We start from the raw sequence: 21,943 nt of genomic DNA on the forward strand, positions 1-21,943 counted from the left end.
GGCTTTAATGGCCTTTAATGGCCTTGTAATCTATTTTTCATGTAATTGTTTCTTGCTGTAAGATACTAAACCTCTCCTTTCCCACCTCACTTCTGTTTCTTTGAAACAAGCAGGGCATGTTAGTTGTGGCCATGTGCACTGTTCTATGCGCATTGCACATCCCGTAATTCATAGTCCATTTTGGGGGATATATAAGAGAAGATGGCTACTTTCCTACATTCAGTGGGACCATGGTGAGCAAATGTAGCCACCTCCTAACAGTAAGTAAGATCACAGCAAAAAAAATAATAATAATAATTTGGAGAATTGAAGGAAGCTGAGAGCAACTGAAAGTACTTTGTTACATAGGAATACATAATTTGTATTTGTATAACCATTTTTTTGTAAAACAGAGCTTAGTATGACTTTAATGTCAGTAGTGTATCTACGTTTTGTGCTGCCCTAGGCCTGACTAAATGACCCACCTCTTTCTGTCACACCCTTTGCTGATTAAGACCCTCCCTGAAAATTTTGAGTGGGGACACTAGTTCTCAGGGCCTGGGGGGGGGGGGGGGCAATGGATTCCCTTAATTTGCATAAATGTCCTCTCACTTGTTTGGCTATGGGGCAGGAAGTGAAGGGAAATCTATGCAATGGGACAGGGATGGTAAAAAAACAAACTGATAGGGGCTATAACCCTCCCTTACTCTATCCGAAATGAAAAAAAAGTGTTGCCTATCGTTCTACTTTAAGCACAAATTTATGATAATTTTATGGAGAGGACTAAGAAGATATAACCATGCCAATGATGTGACAAAAAACATATAGAACAGTGAGGAAGGTTTGTGGTCTAGGATGATAGGACAGTCAAAATTAGAAGCGGCACCCCCCCCCTCCCCCACAGTTGCGGAATGCCCACATACCAGAAGCAGTGAGGCCACTTTATGGGGGCACTAGACTAATTTTCCTCTCAGAACAATCTGCCCCATAAGACTGCCGCTACACTATCAGTGTAGCGCAAGCCGGCGGGGAGTCTTTCCGTGCTGCCCCCCTGCAAAGTGCTGCCCTTGGCCTGGGTCTTGTTGGCCTAGGCCAGGATACAGCATTGTTTAATGTATCAAGTGTAATTCTGTGACTTCCAAATACAACAGATCCCCGACAGACAGGTATTTGGAAATGATGTGTAATTTTGGCAAGGACTGAAATCTGCAGCCAATTCAGAGGCAAGGTGGGTTAGGTTCCCCAGACAGGTCAGAAGTTTGTTTTATGGATTTATACTTGTAAGGCCCGCGGATTTATGCTGTATGCACAAATATTGTTCCAAACTTGTAGCACATAGTAAAGCATAAAGTAAAGAAGTTTAAACTGAAAGTCTATATGTTTTATGGACTACAGAATGACATCACTAGAAGAGCAGGCACGTTATGCCAGAAGGATGATAAAAGCTCAAAACATATTGTATTATTACTTCAACTGTATGGTATCAGTAATAGACGATTACAGGGAAGGAATGTAAAATACCATGGTGGCTCATCCATTTTATTTGCCTTTTTATTTAGTTATCATTTTGAAATTTCAGTAATGTCTATTTAATAATCATCAACATACACTATATTAGCAAAAGTATTGTGACGCCTGCCTTTACACACACATATAAGTTTGAATAAAGACAAAGCAAAAAGATCTGTGCAATATCCCTTTCATTTTTGGACATATATATACTATATATACAGTGCTATATATATATCTGCTTTTACACGCACATGAACTTTATTCGCCTCAGGCTTCAATATTGAGTTGGCCCACCCTTTGCAGTTATAACAGCTTCAACTCTTCTGGGAAGGCTGTCCACAAGGTTTAGGAGTGTGTCTATGGGAATTTTTGACCAATTTTTCAGAAGTGCATTTGTGAAATCAGGCACTGATGTTGGACGGGAAAGCCTGGCTCGCAGTCTCTGCTCTAATTCATCCCAAAGGTTTTCTGCCTTCCCAGAAGAGATGAAGCTGTTATAGCTGCAAAGGATGGGTCAACTCAATATTGAATCCTACGGACTAAGACTGGGGTGCAATTAATGTGCGTGTAAAGGCAGACGTCCCAATATGTTTGGTAATATAGTGAAGTTCAGGGGTAGGCAAGCTTAAAGAGATCTACCTGAACAACATGGGAGAAGTCAAACATCACCGGGCCCACTGTCGCCTCCTCAGACCTGATTTAATTGCCATATTACCGTGTCGCAAGCGTGTGCATTGCATGGCAATCATGGTTTTAAATCAGGTGGTGAGGAGGCAACATATCGCCTCTTCACCACCTGTCAACACAGACTCAGATCACTTTTCAGAGGAGCAGCAGTGTCTGCTGCACTTAGTTGCATTCGGCAGTGGTATCACTCCACATGGGACAGGAACCAGAACTACAGAGGAGGCATCGGCTTATGTGGCTCTGGCTCCCTACTACAGCTCCAAATTTACAAGTAATTCCTATGCATTGCACTCTGTTTGATGCTCTGGAATGCAAGCCCAGACCGAGATCTACCAGTCACCTGTCAGCCATCTACTGGTAGATCGCGATCTACAGGTTGCTGACCCCCGGTGTAGTTGATACAGTATTTTATTGCAGTACTGCCAAAATCTAAACAGGCTCTAAGACTAATCCTCATTTGTAAAGCCCAGTTAAAGACTTCATATTTATTACTCTAATGCAGTCAAACTACATATAAAGTAAAAAATATGTTCTTCTTTCTGTGCTTTTTTTTTTAAATACTAAGTGTTGCAGCAAGGGTTAAAATATCCTGTTCTAGCAGTAGGCCAGAGAACTGGATCACCTGTCTTACACCCAATGCAGCAGCTCAGGTCTATAATATCCAAAATTCTCCCTGCCCCGGAAGCACGAGAGTTGTTGATTGGAGTACTGTGCAGGAGGAGTGTGGGACCACTGGAGACACAGGGAGCTGCATCGTGCATGGGAGCACTGGAGACACAGGGTGCTGCATTGTACATGGGAGCACTGGAGACACAGGGCACTGTATCGTGCATGGGAGCACTGGAGACACAGGGCGCTGCATCATGCGTGGGAGCACTGGAGACACAGGGCGCTGCATTGTACATGGGAGCACTGGAGACACAGGGCGCTGCATTGTACGTGGGAGTACTGGAGACACAGGGCGCTGTATCGTGCGTGGGAGCACTGGAGACACAGGGAGCTGCATCATGCGTGGGAGCACTGGAGACACAGGGCTCTGCATTGTACATGGGAGCACTGGAGACACGGGGCACTGCATCGTGCATGGGATCACTGGAGACACAGGGCGCTGCATCGTGTGTGGAAGCACTGGAGACACAGGGCGCTGCATCGTGCGTTGGAGCACTGGAGACACAGGGTGCTGCATTGTATGTGGGAGCACTGGAGATACAGGGCGCTGCATTGTACGTGGGAGCACTGGAGATACAGGGTGCTGCATGGTACGTGGCGGCACTGGAGACACAGAGCACTGCATCATGCGTGGGAGCACTGGAGATACAGGGCACTGTATCGTGCGTGGGAGCACTGGAGACACAGGGCACTGTATCGTGCGTGGGAGCACTGGAGACACAGGGCGCTGCATTGTATGTGGGAGCACTGGAGACACAGGGTGCTGCATTGTTCATTGGAGCACTGGCTATTTTAGCTCTTCTTGCAGCACTTACTATGTAAAACTACGTTGTATATTTATTGGCGCATATATATTTATTATCACATATGCATATTTGCTGACTGCAATATATTCCTAAAAACCGGAGCTTCAGTTTGACTTAAAGGTACATTTTTTCCCATATGGCAATGTGTGCCCATCTGTGCACTTACCTGCTGCATGAAGCATGTTTGTGTTTGCTGCAGGTAAACATAGGGAAAGTAAAACATGAATTAAAAGTGAACCACAGGAAGATATAATCCAGTTATTGATCAATACAAAATAAATAATTTTTGTTACAGACAGCTGGCATAAGTATTTGAATCTGTCTTGATATCCGCCGCCTGTAATCCCCTGTACAGAAGGACTCAGACTGGGACAGGGAGCTCTTTAATTCAGTTAGGCTCTAATGCACAGCATTGCTTATCTAACATCAAGAGGTTTATCACAGACAGAGCAGCAGATACCCCAGATCAATGGTATGACTGAATTTGGAAATTCGCTACATGACTACACTTTAATTCTCCTAAATGCTTATATTCAGTCCAATCTAATATATGGAGAATCACATCATTTTTTAAGTCAGGTAATGATAATTTTATGTTTTTCTGCAGATTGCCCAAATGCACATGCATTTATGCAGGAGAATCATGAAAAATGCAGATTTGAATCGTTTTCGTATCTATTTACTCCTCATTATTCATCAGCATATTGCTTCTACTTTATTGTATAGTCACTGTTCACTGTTTATCTATGGACTGTTGTATTCGCGCTTTAAAAACCTCTATATAATGGAACAAAGACTTTAGTTTGGGTGTGAATTTCACATCACTTTTAACAGTTTTTATTTAATTTTGTGGTCATTTCACATTATATATTAGATTGTATATATGAATTTGTATCATTATGAATTTCTGAGCGCTGCACAAAATTTTATTTTTCGTATATTCCTTGGTTTACACTTTTCTTAGTGTTGTGCTGGCTGCTATTTGTTATGTCAGCACAATATACACCAATTGTTCTGTTTATTGTATTTATTGTATAGTCATAGTCTGGGACAGATTCTTAACTACAATGTATGCAGTTCATCGGACAGAGAGGTCCTGGGAGGATGAAAAAAAAACTGGCCTGTGTTTTTAGCTGTGTGCCCAAACCAACAAAGGTTTTTCTCAAAACTCCTACTTTGGCTGGCTTTGCAAAATAACAAATGCATTAGTACAGGGGTTGGATGAACTGTCTAATGCAGTGGGGGCAGTTGGAGGTACTAAAAGCATAGTTTGACTGCTTTTTAATGTCCCAAAATGCAAGTCTAAATGAGCCTTTAGTATGCTACACTCTATTGCCAACCCTAGTGCCATACAGTTCTACATGTTGAATAAAACACAAATAAATACAATAAAACACAAATATGATAAAATACCTTCATAATATGTTTCCCTGTAGATCTTCATAAGTATGATGTAAGAAGTAAAAAAAATAAAAATAATAATAATTGTTTCCATGTCTACATAAGCAATGTAGTAGCAATAAAAGGAACTGATATAACCACTTTCAGACCGGACCATTTTGCTGGCTTAAGACCAGACCACTTTTTGCAATTCGGCACTGCGCCGCTTTAACTGACAATTGAGCGGTCATGTGTCGTGGCACCTAAAACAAAATTGACATCCTTATTTTTCCCACAAATAGAGCTTTCTTTTGGTGGTATTTGATCACCCCTGCAGTTTTTATTTTTTTGCGCTATAAACAAAAAATAGAGCGACAATTTTGAAAAAAAAAAACGCATTATTTTTTACTTTTTGCTATAATAAATATCCCCCAAAAATATTTAAAAAACTTTTTTTTTTCCTCAGTTTAGGCCAATATATTCTTGTATTCTTCTACATATTTTTGGTAAAAAAAAATCGCAATAAGCGATTATTGATTGGTTTGCGCAAAATTTATAGCGTTTACAAAATAGGGGATAGTTATATGGCATTTTTATTAATAATTTTTGACCATTGTCATTTATACAGCAATCAGTGCTATACAAATGCACTGATTCCTGTGTAAATGACACTGGCAGTGAAGGGGTTAACCAGGGGGTGGCAGTGTAGGGGTTAAGTGTGTCCTAGGGATGTGTTACTAACTGTGGGGGGCTTGGCTGTGTGTTACTGAACACTGATCTCTGCTCCAATCACAGGGAGCAGAGATCAGTGTTACTTGTTGCTAGGCAGAACGGGGAGATGCTGTTTACATCAGCATCTCCCCGTTCAGCCTCCCCGTGCGACGATCGCTGGTATCCGCGACCGACTCACGGGGGTCCTGACCGGCACGCGTGTGTGTGCCGCCGGTGGCACGCACGTGATGGCAGGGTGGCAATTACAAATGGTACCTGTACGCCAATTTGCCTGCCCGTGCCATTCTGCCGACGTACATCGTCATGTGCCAGTCGGGAAGTGGTTAATTGTCTTTCTTAATGAAAGGGCAACTTTTCAGTCCAAGAGAATTATTATGAAATCATGGCCTCATTCCCTTTTGATGAAAATTGCCCTTTAACTGTACTAGTTCAAACTAATTCCCAGAACTGCTTTGTTTCATCATGCTAAGGAAATTTCTGTCTAAATTAATTATATGACATATCCCCACATCAGTTCAACTTATGCTAGCCATACAATTGACAGAATTAGAGATGCTAATCATCTTTTAGGCTGGGTTCACACTGCTGCGATGCGGGAACGCTGCGAATCTACTGCGGGTTCCCGCATCGCATGCCTCCCAGCGGCAGTTCACACTGCCCTATGCGAACTGCTGGGAGTGTCAGTGAAAAGTTAATGACACCCCCAGATCAGTTCACATATCGCAGTGCGATCTGCAAACTTGGACAGGAATCGGATCGCATGGTGTGAACACCCATGCAATCCGATTCTGCTGAGGACCAAAAAAAGAGTCCTGTGCGAGTTTTGGCCAGATGTGATGCGAATTCAGCCATACTATCTGTATGGCTGAACTCGCATCGCACAGAGATCGGATGTGATTTGCACTGCAGTGCGGTGCGAATCACATCCGATCTCGTCACCGCAGCAGTGTGAACCCAGCCTTATTCACAGAAATCTGCCATCCACCCTCACAAGTTCAGCACTCAAAAATTAAAAATGGTGGTAAAATTCAATACCATTACAATACAATTCAAAAGGAGATTTTCAATTTTTTTCTATTATAATTTTAATCACACGAAATTGAGAAATTATTTAAACCTTTTGGGTGAAAAGTTCTTCCAACTATGAGCTGTTGAAAAACGTACAAAAAAAATAAAACAGAAAACAGATTTGACAATAAAATTGCCAAGTGTTTGGACGGCATTACAGCTTACAAAGTTCTATAGTTGTTGCAGACATAGATGTGTAGATGAATAGAAAAAACAAATGTAATTTCTGTTTATGCCTATCTCCATGCTTAAAGAGGGAGTCCAAAATTATTAAAAGCCAGCAGCTACAAATACTGCAGCTGCTGACTTTTAATAAATGGACACTTACCTGTCCCAGGGTCCAGTGATGTCGGCAGCCGAAGCCGTGCAATCGCTCGGTTCTCGGCTGCTGCCGCCGCCATTCTCATTGAGGGAATCAGGAAGTGAAGCGTTGCGGCTTCACTTCCCAGTTCCCTACTGCGCATGCGCGAGTTGCGCTGCGCGTCATAAGTGGTCCCCGCTATCTCCTGGGACCTGCGTGTTTCCCAGGAGACAGCGGGGGGAGTGCGGGAAGGGGCATGACTCCCGCGGGAGTCTATTCCCAGAAGTGGGTGCAGATACCTGTATAATATAGGTATCTGCACCCCCCTGAAAAGTGCCAATTGTGGCACCATGGGGGGGAGGAATCAGATGAGCGGAAGTTCCACTTTTTTGTAATTTGTCATAGTTAAGAATGAAAACAATAAAAAAGTTTTGATCCAATACACCAGAAGATTTTTTTGTTTTAGATGCACCAGTTATAAGGATGAAATTGCGGTGCTGACCACAGATACAGCAGAATTTCCATGGACTCTCTGTGTACAGACAACAAATTACTCTAGGCCAGTAATTGCGAACCTTAGGCCCCCTATGTTTTAGAACTACATTTCCCATGATGTTCATGCACTCTGCATTGTAGTTGAGCATCATGGGAAATGTAGTTCCAAAATATCTGGGGTGCCAAGGTTCACCATCACTGGTCTAGGCATCTGGTTTTGAAGATCAGTTGGTTTGCATATTGCCAATCATTCTTTTAGAACTGTGACATTTTTATTAGGTTATTTGACCTAACAGCTTTGAGCAGGTGACAGATAATATAGAATAGTTTTTGTAAAGTGTAGCCTTATTCTTTAACTGGGAAACAATGTACAATCCTCCGCTGTAGGTACTACTTATCACTAATTCTCCAACTCAAGGAGTTGGCTCCCAGCGGTCACTGGCCGATTCACACTCTACGAACTTAAGGCCCCTACACACGCTTTGATTTTCAGACGTCAATTGTGTTACAACGACCGATCGTCCGCAAATCTTACTGTTAGTACGGTGCTTTCGACAGCCGATTTCACTTTTTCATCAGACGAAAGCTGGATGTGCAGACTATAACGTTTTTGTCGGATGTGAACTCAACGTCTGATTTTCGTTTCATTAGTATGGTTTTCAAAAGAAATAAAGTGCAGCGCTTGGCCACTAAATATGAATGTAGCCTAATAAATGTAAAACAAAAAAAACTGTGAAGTCAAATATACAAATATTGTGAAAAAACAATAATATAAGATGCTTTTGAAACTCAAGTGTCCAATAGAATCAAAAACGAACTGTGAATCCAAATGATCATAAATAAATTGATGCAGCAAAATAATATAAATAATGTCCCATGTGAATATGAAGCAAAGGTAGCTAATCTTGTTTGTTCAAAAATAATAATAATACTTGACCACGTGGACCCTTCACCTCTATGATCACTAATAAATTGAGGCTTACCAGATCCCCAGTGACCCCCTGTTAAGGGAGGTTGAACTGCGCAGATTCGATCACAAATCACATAGACGTCTCGATACAGGATGCCGAAAAACGACCCAATCGTTCGGATGTCACGTGATCTTCAAATCCACTCGGATCCTCTCAGCAGGCCTCAAAGCGACGTATCAAGGTACTGAGGGAGTCGCAGACTCCTAATCACATGTAAGGTGTAATATGGCCGACTTCAGGTCCGGACAGGAAGTGATGTCACCTGGTTTCCACTCCCATGCATTACATCACATATCACATGGCTTCATCAGTATTATTTGAGTTGTGACTGATTGACCTCCCATCTGATGATTAAGAAAAGAACATGCAAGCTTGACACTTTAGCTCTCGGAAATGGTGGAGGCACCTGTCCTGTCTCCATGTGTTCCAAAGAAAGCCACTCACCAAATAAAGTTCAATTTATTCAATTTATTCAAACCCTTTATGATACAGACAATTCCATATTGCATTTCATTCCAAATAGAGCTTACTTAAAGAGAAGGAGTCATTATGAAAAAAAACAACCCTTATATGAAAACTCTACTGCAGACACCTGAGATCGATTAATAAAAAAGAATGAACCTGCTGCTGGGTGAATGGCTAGTTAACTCGAACTCTTCACTAGTGCACATTGTATGTAATATCATTTCAATCAGAAGATGTTGATTATATTTTTGAGAGAATATCGGGGAATGCATGAATTGCGTAACGTTATTACCTTGAAAATCTTCAGTATGTGATTCATGAATCAGGACGGTAAGAATTCTTGAATTGCATAATTTCTTGCAAAATAAATCTTCAAATATATCTATTACGTTAAACCAAAGATTCACTGAATTTGCTCATCTATAATCATAATATGCAGCAGTGACAGTCTTTACTCTCTAACTATCACAGACAGATGGCTTTAGGTTACATGCAATTAAGGCCATTTTAATAGTATAAAGTGTGATTTATGCACTCTTGACCTTTACTGCTAACTGGCAGTATGTTGGCGAACTTCTACCAGTGTCATAACTGCTTGTATCAGATACAGAATGTACAAGGCTGATCTGTTTAAAGGTCAAAAAGTTAAACGTGTTACCAAAAAGAAGGCATATTTATGAGAAAGGTATTGAATTTGTTCATGTATAGTATAAAGCTGTATGAATAGCAGAACGTTTAGGTGGTTTGGGTATCCTAACAAAGCAGTATTATAACAAAAGGACAAGATCATATGCAGGGGCGGACTGACAACTCATGGGGCCCGCGGGCAATAGGAGATTATGGGGCCCCCAGGCAATCAGAGATTATGGGGCCGCACAGTATACACACGCACAGTCTACAATCACACAGTATACACACAGTATACACAAACATGTACGCACAGTATACACAGACATGTTTCTATTGGCTGAGAAGGTAATGGAGAGGTGGGACAGCTATAATCTCAGGATTTTTAGACCAAAAGGATGTCGGTGAGGGACATTGCAGAGACAGATGTAAAAAAAAAAAAAAGAAGATTTTTATATACTGTCCCTTACTGAGGCTGGCAACCCTGATGGGCCCCAGTGGCCTGGGGCACTCGGGCAGTGCCTGAGTGGCCAAATGGTCAGTCCGCCCCTGATCATATGTCTTTTTCATCAGTTGATGTTATGAAATGCTCTGAAATTATTATATACTGTATAATGATGTTCATAAGTATTTGTTGCTCTTACACTTTCTGAGTATGTTATGGCCTGAAATTAAAGCGGTAATAAACCCAAAGCCAAAAATTGGATATACTCCCTCTGTTTTCACCTGGTAATCTGCCAGTAACACACCTTCTGTATTAGAGTGCCTCCACTCTGGATGAAGGAGCACAGGGGATCTTTTGGACAGATGCATTGTCAGTCTGGGGGGAGAGTAGTGTTAGATGGACTACCAGATTTAGATACACTAACAAATTGAAGCTGAACGCCAGCTCACACTGGAGTTACACAAGCAAATACAGTAAAGCCCCGTACACACTATAAGATTTTCTGCTGATTTTTTCCTTCAGATTTACCAAAGCCATATAATATGAGGTCAAACCTTAGGAGTTTCAATTTGCATGCAATCAGGCAGGCCCTTGCACTGCATGGTTTCAGTAAATCTGAAAACAAAATCAGCAGAAAATCGTATAGTGTGAATGGGGCTTTACAGTTTTTTTCTTTTTATTTTCTTTTGGGATAAAGTTTTTTTTGCATGAATAAATAAAAGCTGATAATTGTAAGCACCCCGTCAATGGTAAATGGTTTGTCTCAACACTTAACTAATACATTTGCAAGGAGAGTTTGTTCTGTTGAAAAACAACAGACTTACTGGCCAGATCATCTGGTGAAAATAAAGGAAAAAAAGCCTAAAAAAAGAAAAATAGTGCAGCCAGCACAGCTAAGAATTGGCAAGCTGCAATATAATAAATGTTTGCTTTTTTGTGTAATATCACCTTAATATAGATTTGATTTGCCATTTTATTGTTGGTTTTACATAACTTACTTAACAGTTTTTAGGTGTAACATAGTTTTATTGTAAGCCTAAAGTTTTTTAAAGCAGGCCATTGTTGGTTGCATAATTATTTACCTACAGTAACTAATTGGTACTTTGGCTTTAGTAATAGCTGTGAGTCTTTTGCGGTGAACTCTACCCATTTTAGCACATTTGATTTCTGTATTTTTTCAGTTTCTTTTTGGTAAGTGACCAAATTAGCCAGGTTGGATCAGAAACAAAAATAATAAAGACTTAGTACAAATTCCCAGTTGCCTTTATGTTTGGGCTTTGACTGGGTTATTTGGGTTTCTGGTTTTAAATCACTAATATACAGTATCTCACAAAAGTGAGTACACCCCTCACATTTTTGTAAGTATTTTATTATATCTTTTCATGTGACAACACTGAAGAAATGACACTTTGCTACAATGTAAAGTAGTGAGTGTACAGCTTGTATAACAGTGTACATTTTCTGTCCCCTCAAAGTACCTCAACACACAGCCTTTAACCTCCCTGGCGGTAATCCCGAGCCTGGCTCGGGTTGGGATTTTAGTATCATAAGCGGTAACCCCGAGCCAGACTCGGGATCGCATCGCTGGATACAGGGAGAGGTTACTTACCTTGTCCCCTGGATCCAGCGATGTCCTCCCCGCTGTGTGTGCGAGCTGTCCTCCGCTCGATTCACACAGTGCCCGAGTGCCGCCGAGCTCCATTCCCTGCGACGTTATGGCGCACGGGAGCGGAGATCGGAGCCAAATTCAAAAAAGTTAAAATACACAAAACACACACAGTACTGTAATCTTACAGATTACAGTACTGTATAAAAAAAAGTACACACCCCTTTGTCCCTAGTGGTCTGTCCAGTGCCCTGCATGAACTTTTATATTATAAATACTGTTTTTTCTGCCTGGAATTTGGAGATTGTCCATAGCAACCAAAAAGTGTCCCTTTATGTCAAAAGAGATTTTAGACCAACTAGAAAACAGCGATAATAAATTAGAATCACTTGCAGAATTGAGCGATAGTAATTTGTGGGGAAATTCGTCATCAAACACTAAATCTAATGACAGCGACAATTCTGCAAATGAGCAAATTTCTGTGTTTTTGGATTTGATTACATTATTGAATAATTTTTATTATTATTTATTATATTATAAACTTTATCATACCCGGGATGTCTGCTAGACTCTGGTTTGAACAGATTTAAGAGAGTTATTCCTAAGGATTACAGGACTACAATATAAAACGCCAAATTTCCATGCAAAATAATTGTACTGCTTTCAGCACCTAAAACCAGAATGAATCATACCGCGAGGGAGGTTAATGTCTAAACCGCTGGCAACAAAAATGAGTACACCCCTAAGTAAAAATGTCGAAATTGGGCCTAATTAGCCATTTTCTTTCCCCTATATCATGTGACTCATTAGTGTTACAAGGTTTCAGGTGTGAATGGGGAGCAGGTTTGTTAAATTTGGTGTTATCGCTCTCACTCTCTCATACTGGTCACTGGAAGTTCAACATGGCACCCCATGGTAAAGAACTCTCTGAGGATCTGAAAAAAAGAATTGTTGCTTTACATAAAGATGGCCTAGGCTATAAGAAGTTTGCCAAGACCGTGAAACTGAGCTGTAGCATGGTGGCCAAAACCATACAACGGTTTAACAGGACAGGTCTCGCCATGGTCGACCAAAGAAGTGCATTAGCTCAGCATCATATTCAGAGGTTGTCTTTTAGAAATAGATGTATGAGTGCTGCCAGTGCCAGCATTGCTGCAGAGGTTGAAGGGGTAAGGGGTCAGCCTGTCAGTGCTCAGACCATACGCTACACAATGCATCAAATTGATATGCATGGCTGTCGTCCCAGAAGGAAGTCTCTTTTAAAGATGATACACAAGAAAGCTCTCAAATGGTTTGCTGAAGACAAGCAGGCTAAGGAAATGGATCACTGGCACCATGTCCTGTGGTCTGATTAGACCAAGATTAACTTATTTGGTTTAGATGGGGTCAAGTGTATGTCAAGTCAATCATGGTGGTGCCGGCACTGGGGAAATACAGTTCATTGAGGGAACCATGAATTCCAACATGTACTGTGACATACTGAACAGAGCATGATCCCCTTCCTTCGGAGATTGGGCTGGAGGGCCATATTCCAACATGATAACGACCCCAAACACAGCTCCAAGGCGACCACTGCCTTGCCAAAGGAGCTGGGGGTAAAAGTGATGAACAAGCCAAGCATGTCTCCAGACCTAAACCTTATTGAGCATCTGTTGGGCATCCTCAAACGGAAGCTGGAGGAGCGCAATGTCTCTAACATCCACCAACTCCATGATGTCAACAAGGAGGAGAGGAAGAGGACTCTGGTAGTAGCCTGTGAAGCTCTGGTGAACTCCATGTCCAAGAGGGTTAAGGCGGTGCTGGTAGATAATGGTGGCCACGCAAAATATTTACTCTTTGGGCCCAATTTGGACATTTTCACTTGAAGGCATTGTAAAGGCAGAAGGTTTTTTATCTTAAAGCATTCTATTCATTAAATAAAAAGCCTTCTGTGCTCAGCCCCCCTAACACTTTCCTAAGGTCCCTCTCTATCCAGTGATGTCCACAAGTGTCTCAACTGTCAGATTCTCCTTCCTGATTAGCTGAGATGCAACAAGGGTGCCATTGGCTGTCTCTGCTGTCAATCAAAGTCATCTAGCCAATCAAGGGAGAGAGGGGTCGGGCTGGACACAGGATGCTGTGACTCAGCTCAGGTGCCCCATAGCAAGCTGCTTTCTGTGGGGGCATTGAGCAGGAGGGAGGGGCCAGGATAACAGAAGAGGGACCTGAAAAGAGGAGGATCCGGGCTGCTTTGTGCAAATCCACTGCAACAGAGCAGGTAAGTATTACATGTTTGTTTGTTTTTTTAGGAAAAAAAAAAAAAGCCTTTACAATCACTTTAAGAATGTACTCACTTTTGTTGCCAGCGGTTTAGACATTAATGGCTGTGTGTTGAGTTATTTTGAGGGGACAGCAAATTTACATTGTTATACAAGCTGTGCATTCACTACTTTACATTGTAGCAAAGTGTAATTTCTTCAGTGTTGTCAGATATAATAAAATTCTTACAAAGATGCGAGGGGTGTACTCATGTGTTTAGGGTAACTGCCTTGCTGGAATGAGAAACTATAGCCCAGTCACAGTTATTTTGCAGACAAACAGATTTTCCTCTAGAACTGCCCTGCATTTAGCTCCATCTTGCTTGTTCTCAGTCCTAACCAGTTTCCCATGCTCGAACAAAAACAACCCTCCCCACTATTATTCTACCACAATGCTTCACCTTTGATACTGTTCTCAGGGTCCTAGTGATTGGTGCTAAAACCAAAAGGTAAAATGTTGGTCACATCATTGTTTCATGTGTTTTCACATATGTTTTATCAAACTCAAAAGATTTTTTAAGCACTGGCTTTCCGTGTATCATAATTCTATAAAAACACTGCTTAACAGTGTATAGATTTTTCATCCCATTTGTGAATCTCTGCAGTTCCTTCAGAGTTACACTAAACCTGGCTACTTCTTTGATCCTAAATGCCCTCCTCAATCATTGGGTTTTAGTGGATTTTTTCTAGCACATGCCATATTATTTAAATGTATTGAATTTAAGGGCCTGTGTATATGGGTTTATGCTTGTGTGGATGGCCAAAACAGCTTATTCTCAGGTGTATTCAGCTTGCATTTGAAATCAATTAAAGGCATTCCTAGATCTTTCAGCGTTATCTTGATGGATACATTTATTTTTCAGTTGACCTCATTCTAACCTACATTTGACCTTCTTCTAAGTCACATCAACCTGCTTCAAGCTGCTTTTGCATTCCTATTCACTTACATGGGTAGAAAAGCAGTCCTGACATGAGGAAAAGCCTATCAATCCTGAGCTTAATGGCGACTGTCGCTTCTGCAGAATTTTATTTTCAAATTTCATGATGCTGTTTTAGATACACTATGTTCTTCAACAAAATATAGAAACAAGTGTATTTTTCTTCATTTGCAAGTGAGGGAATCGTCATAAAGGTCATCAGAACTAGCATCCCCATTGGAAGATTTCCCCTCTATTACTGAAACCCAAAATGTGGGATTTTCGCTTACTTTCATTCTCGACAATAATGGTAAAGAGTACAAATAGAGAGGGTGAATCGCCCTAATATGGGCACAGACAGCAATAAAAGCTTACAAGGTGTTGTAATCCCTTTTCATTCTATCTTAAACAAAAACAAAAAAAGTTTTGCCTTTGCTTACACCTTTAATTTTACTTATTCATTCCACTTAGCAAAGCCACCTCCTCTAAATTGAAAATCTCTAATTAAACCCATGTTCGCTTTTTTTATTTTTTATTATTATACAGGTTTTATATAGCGTCAACGGTTTGCGCAACACTTTACAACATGAGGGCAGATATTACAGTTACATTACAGTTTGGAACAAGAGGAAACAGAGGGCCCTGCTCGTTAGAGCCTACAATCTAAAAAGGAAGGGTCAAATGATACAAAAGGTAGTAGTTGTGGAGGGATGAGCTGATGGAGGAAGTAAAACAGTGTTAGTTAGAAGCAGGATAGGCTTCTTTGAAGAGAAGGGTTTCAGGGATCTCCTAAAGATGGATAGATTAGGGGACAGTCAGACAGATTGGAGTAGGGAGTTCCAAAGGATGGGAGAAGCTCTGGAGAAAACCTGGAGGCGAGCATGGGAGGAGGTGACAAGGGAGCTATAGAGCAGGGGGTCTTGGAAAGACTGAAGAGAGCAGCTTGGTTGGTATTTTGGAACTAGGTTAGTGATGTAACTAGGGGCAGAGTTATGGATGGCTTTGTAAATTATTGTTAGTACTTTGAATTGTATTTGTTGGGTGAGTAGAAGCTAGTGGAGGGATTGGCAGAGAGGGGTGGATGACACTGAATGGCTGGTAAGGTAGATGAGTCTGGCAGCGGCATTCATTATGGACTGAAGGGGGGATAGTTTATGTAAAGGTAATCCAATGAGGAGGGAGTTGCAGTAGTCAAGGCGAGAGATGACCAGGGAGTGAATTAGAAGCTTGATAGTGTCATTAGTTAAAAAGGGGCGTATTCTGGAAATGTTGCGGAGGCTAAGGTGGCATGATTTGGACAGGGATTGTATGTGGGCCTGAAAGGACAGTTCAGAGTCTAATGTTACCCCTAGCACCCTGGCATGTGGGGACGGACTAATAAATGTGCCATGGGAGTCTATCAGCTGACCCAGGGAGGATGTGTAGATCAAGAATAGTAGAGGTCCAAGGACAGAACCTTGGGGGACCCCGACGGAAAGGGGAGTTGGAGAAGAGGAAGTGGAGTTGTAAGTGACACTGAAGGTGCAATGAGATAGGTAGGATTTAAACCAATGGAGAGTGCAGCCATGGAGACCAAGCAAATTGAGTTTTTTGAGGAGGAGGGGGTGGTTGACTGTATCAAAGGCAGCAGAAAGGTCCAAGAGTAAGAGTGTGGAATAATGACCGTTGGTTTTGGCTGTTAGTAAGTTGTTTGTGAGTTTTAGGAGGGCAGTTTCTGTGGAGTGCTGTGGGCGAAATCCAGACTGAAGGGTACTATATCAAGAAGGTTATTCTCAATGAGGTGGTCGCTCAGTCGGTTGTAGACTAAACATTCAAGGAGTTTGGAGGCAAAAGGGAGTAAAGAGATGGGTCTTAAGTTGTTAAGATTGGTGGGGTCTGAGGCCTTTTTTTGTATGGGAGTGACTAGCGCATGTTTTAGAGGGTTGGGGAAGATGCCAGCAGAGAGTGAGAGGTTGAAGATATAAGTTAAGGAGTGTAGGATTGAGTCAGATGGGGACCGTAGTATTTGAGAAGGAACAGGGCCCAGGGGGCAGGAGGTTAGGTGGGCATTAGAAAAAAAATTTGTGACTTCCTCTGTAGTAGCTGGGTTAAAAGAGGGAAGTATTGATTGTGCAGGAGGACAAGGAGTGTAAAGTGGGGGCGATGTCTGTAGAGCAGAGCTCTCAAGACAAATTGTCTCCATGTTATTTTTGAAGTGATTAGCAATCTCCTGGGCAGTGAGTAAGTTAGTGGGTGGGTGTAATGGAGGATGAAATAGAGTGGTAAAGGTAGAAAAGAGTTCATTGGGCACTGTGTGAGAGGGTTTTAATGAGAGTAGGTCTGTTTGGTAGTGTGCAGGCAGGAATGGTATTTTTGGAGGGCAGATTTATATTGCCTGAAATCTTGCTGTGACTTAGTCTTACACCACAGACGCTTAAGAGCACGTTTACTTTTTTTGAGGCTTCTGGTATTGTCTGTGTGCCAGGGTTATAGCGGTCGGGGCCTGATTCTGTGCGTACTGAGGGTGGCAAAGGTATCCAGGGTGGATGACAGTGAACTGTTGTAGACAGAAGTAGCCAAGTTGGGGCAGGACAAGGATGAGATTTTGTCATAGAGACAATCTGTAGCAGAAAAAAAAGAAGAGAAGGGTTAATATGGCGAAGGTTTCTACGGGTAATAGTTTTGTAGTTGGAAGGCAAGGAGGAGTCAGACAAGGAGAGAGTGAAACTAATAAGGTGGTGATCAGATAGAGGAAAAGGAATATTGGAGAGGGTGTGCGGAGTGCATAGGTAGGAGAATATGAGGTCAAGGCAGTTGCCAACAGAGTGAGTAGAAGCGCGTGTCCATTGTTTTAGGTCAAAAGAGGAGGTTAGGCTCAGCAGCTTAGAAGTAGAAGGAGTGTTAAGATTAACAGGGTTGTTGAAGTCACCAAGAATGATTTTTGGAATTTCAGAGGAGAGAAAGTAGGGTAGCCAGGCTGAGAAATCGTCAAGGAAGTTTGATACCGTTCCAGGGGGGCAATAGATCACAGAAATTCTCAGTGAAACTGCAGAAAAACAAATACAGTGAGCTTCAGATGAAGAGAGGGACAGAGAGGGGGTGGATGAAGAACTCGAAAAGTACTTTGAGGGGATAGGAGGATTCCAACACCACCTCCTTTCTGTCCACAGGGCCTGGGAGAGTGAGTCCACAGGAGGCCACCATAGGAGAGAGAAGCAGGAGAAGGAAGGTCAGATTCTTGAAACCAGGTCTCAGTAATTGCAAGTAGGTTAAGGGAGTTAGTGATAAATAGGTCATGGACGGTGGTGAGTTTGTTACAAACAGAGTGGGCATTCCAAAGGGCACAGGAGAAGGGGAGGCTGGCTCGAGGCTGAAGAGGAATAGAAATTAGATTGTGTTGATTGCGGCTGCTATCAGAGGATGGGGTGTGCCGGATATGTTGGCTGAAGGTAAATGATAATGGTCCAGGATTTGGGGAAATATCTCCAGAAGTTAGGAGAAGCAGAAGGGTGAGAGAGGTGATATGGGAGTGTGACTTATGTGGAGGGACACATCCCAGTGGTCTGCAGGTTTTATAGGTATATGGGTTCAGAATTAGCAGGAGCTGATGAGTGCAGTAATAAGGTGAAGACAGGAGTGAGGGTGATATATATATATATATATATATATATATATATATATATATATATATATATATATATATATATATATATATATATATATAAGCTGTGGCATGGAAAAGGTGGGTGAAGGAGTGAGAATTTAAGGAGAGAGGATGCAACTGTGAGAAGGAAAAGTAGGGAGCGCATGATACAGATTGGTGAAATTGAGAGGAAGCCTGAATGAGAGATGAAAACGTTTGGAGAATCAGGTCACTTGTAGTCTTTTTACTGTTCTGCAGAAGTCTGTTGTGTATTTTCGCTTTGTGCAATCGCTGAAGTGCTGAGTGGAAGTGCAATACATAATCCAATATGAATACTTTATCCAAGATGATAGTTGCCAATGCAATCCCAGCCTGTGCAAACCCCTGCCTGTGCTTTAAAGTTACTTGATCATTTAATTTGGGAACTGGAAATGTTTAACTCAAGAAACTGGCTAACTCTTTCTAAGGAAAAAAGCATTTTGTGCAAAAAAATAGCAGTTTTAGGCAAAACATCACTTAGAAAATTCACATGAATCTAATTTATTAATATACAATTTCAAAAGGGAAATGTCTCTTTACAGACATCTATTTTTTTTTCAAAAGAAAACACACATAAGAATTCAATTCACTGTAAATTCAAAACTGGCTGCAATTACAAAAATAGTAATACAAAATTATAAATTCAAAACTGCCTGTAATACATGAACTTTAGATTTTGGCAATTGCAGCTGAAGTATCTGCTTGTAGTGAATAAAGCCCAGATAAAATGGAACATGGAGACAAAGAGTTTGTTTGCAAACATAAAAACCAAATTGTATTATAAAAAAAAATGATAATTTGACACTCTGTAGGCTAGGAACAGTCTCTTTTGCCTATTTAGAGCAAGGTGACAGTGTGTTTGTAGGGTGATGCACCTATCACTTATTAGACCAATGCCAGCCACCAACCCTGGATTTCCATGCTGGCTGCAGCAGAGACCATGTGCGGTTAGGTGGGGTATATATATATATATATATATATATATATATATATATATATATATATATATATATATATATATATATATATATATATATATATATATATATATATATATATATATCTGTATATCTAGTACATATATATATATATGTCCAAAAATGAAAGGGATGTTGCACAGATCTTCTTGATTTGTCTTTTTTCAAATGTACATGTCACATGGAACAAAGAATGATCATTTTGGACATCACTGTTCTTTCTCAAGTTCCAAAGGGCAGTGAAGCCCAAATTGGTTGTACTTTGTTCCTTTTAACATGTACATTTGAATCAAGACAAAGAAAGAAGATCTGGGCTTCATTCCTTTCATTTTCGAATGTCTACGATCATGGACATCTGAGAGACCTGCCCCCTCAGCCTTCTACCATTAAGCCCAGATGGGTGAAAAACCTTACAGGGATAGGTCTTTTAGGCAGGAATTTGGATGCTGAACATTTTCATTTCAATAAATACTTTGAAAAATGTGACATCTTCAGAGTGCGCCCTTTCTTCACAAGCTTATCAATCTTCTTGGAATGTACACTGAGCTACACATGCACAGTTTAGTTTACATTCTTGGCACAACTTGATGCCGGATTGAATTAACTTTTGTGCACATGCCCAGGAGTTAAGTCATATTCCTCTATCCAATCAAGACAGCTGAAAACTTGGCACCTGAGAAAATATGTCAGCTCTGGTGAGGGAGCACACATGTTACATCACTGGTGCAGGGGGTGAGCAATTTCTGACTTAAGTTCTGCTTTGAATTAACACATTCTAGAATGAAAATGACATCATAGTAAATTAACTTAAATTTGATTTTGTCTGTATATTAAAAATCTCACTTTTAATGTTATAAATTCTGTATTTTATACAGGTTAATGGGAAAGATCTTTCAAAAGCAACTCATGAAGAAGCAGTCCAAGCCTTTCGTAATGCTAAAGAGCCAATAGTCGTCCAAGTTTTAAGAAGAGCACCCCATAACAGAGGGCATGGAAGTTCACAGGAAGCACACCTTGTGAATGTGAGCACCCAAACAGACATCACATTTGAGCATATCATGGCTCAAGCCAAACTCAGACCATCTACTCCACCAGTTCCTGATGTTTGTCCTTTTCTTCTTTCAGACAGGTATGTTTTTTTTTTGGTGTAAAATATTTTTAGTCAAGACCTAGTTAAAGTTTTTACCCAATGTGGTAAAAAACATAATGAATAAAATACTAAGAACCTTGATCCTTACTCTGTTAATAGCATCTTTGAACTTTTTCTTCTTAAAGTCTAATAAGCACTAACAGCTACATGTGGCCACACAATACAGCCAACATCTTGGTTTCGTCTGCACTTAATCTTATTTGACTTCATGCAGCTTTTTCCCCATCAATAGAGCCATGTTGAAGGGTATATGACACATCCCATGTTCCTAAAATCTATCTTGAAAATGAAAAGAAAGATGATATTCTTTTGCTAATCAATCTTTGCCTCCTGGACACCATGTAGAGATTAGACAGATAACACAAACTTGTAAAAGAATTGAGAATGCAAGCACCACATCAAGCCATTTACTTCCACTCATTGTACAAGAAAGTATTTTCAATTTATTGCAAAGTGTACTTCTGTATTTATTGAAGTTATTGTGTCCACTATTTCCCGAATATAAAATGTGGACATGGCTTCATTAGCAGACAGGCTGAGTTTCAAAAAGACAGATTGGAATCCTGCAGCTGCGGAACACTGCCAGCCCTTTGTTATGAATGTACTGCTGTATTTCTTTTGATTTGGTGCACAGATCATTGCCTGGAATCCAATTTAAGCTATGAAAATGACTACTCTAAGTGTGCAGTAAATGAAAAGAAACATATCTTTTTGTTCAGTGTTTCTTTAGATTAGCAACCCATCCTAACCTCTTGAAATGAGAAAGCCGCAGATAAGTTTGTCATATTTTAATTAAAAAGAAGAACATTGTCTCATCTGGCCTTCTTGCACCAATTTTTCCCCATATAGCTGCCATTCTCTTCATCCAATGGAGCATGAATTTTATGAAGGTAATGAGTATCTTTCCAGCCTGCCTGGTGATGGTGATAGAACTGAAGACTTTGAGTACGAGGTGAGATCATTTTTCATTATGGCTGATGGTTCACATTTCTCTGCTGGCTTAAGAGATCTCATTAATAATTATGTTTACATGTTTTATTTGCTGTGTCTAATCACGAAGCGCCCAGTGTATATCTGCTTTGTGTCAAAACAAACAAAATTGCCTTTGCCATTTTTTATAATGGTCTTCTTATAGTCTTGGGTTTCAATACCTAAAGCCTCTTTTGTTGATCGGTTTTGCAGTAATTATGGATAGCGG

At 40.8% G+C, this 21,943-nt stretch overlaps 1 protein-coding gene across 2 annotated transcripts in view; it reads left to right on the top strand.

The window, feature by feature from the left end:
• PDZRN4 (PDZ domain containing ring finger 4) overlaps positions 1–21,943 on the top strand; it is a 253,740-nt gene that overhangs the window by 149,901 nt on the left and 81,896 nt on the right. For both annotated transcript variants that reach the window (XM_077472343.1, XM_077472344.1), the window contains exons 2-3: positions 20,471–20,724; positions 21,595–21,697. In XM_077472343.1, coding sequence (XP_077328469.1) covers positions 20,471–20,724; positions 21,595–21,697 — 357 coding nt within the window. The remainder of the gene's footprint in view (positions 1–20,470; positions 20,725–21,594; positions 21,698–21,943) is intronic.

Source organism: Lithobates pipiens, unplaced genomic scaffold (assembly GCF_037356315.1).
Source record: "Lithobates pipiens isolate NorthernLeopardFrog02 unplaced genomic scaffold, aLitPip1_a1.2 Scaffold_8, whole genome shotgun sequence".
Classification (NCBI taxonomy): domain Eukaryota; kingdom Metazoa; phylum Chordata; class Amphibia; order Anura; family Ranidae; genus Lithobates; species Lithobates pipiens.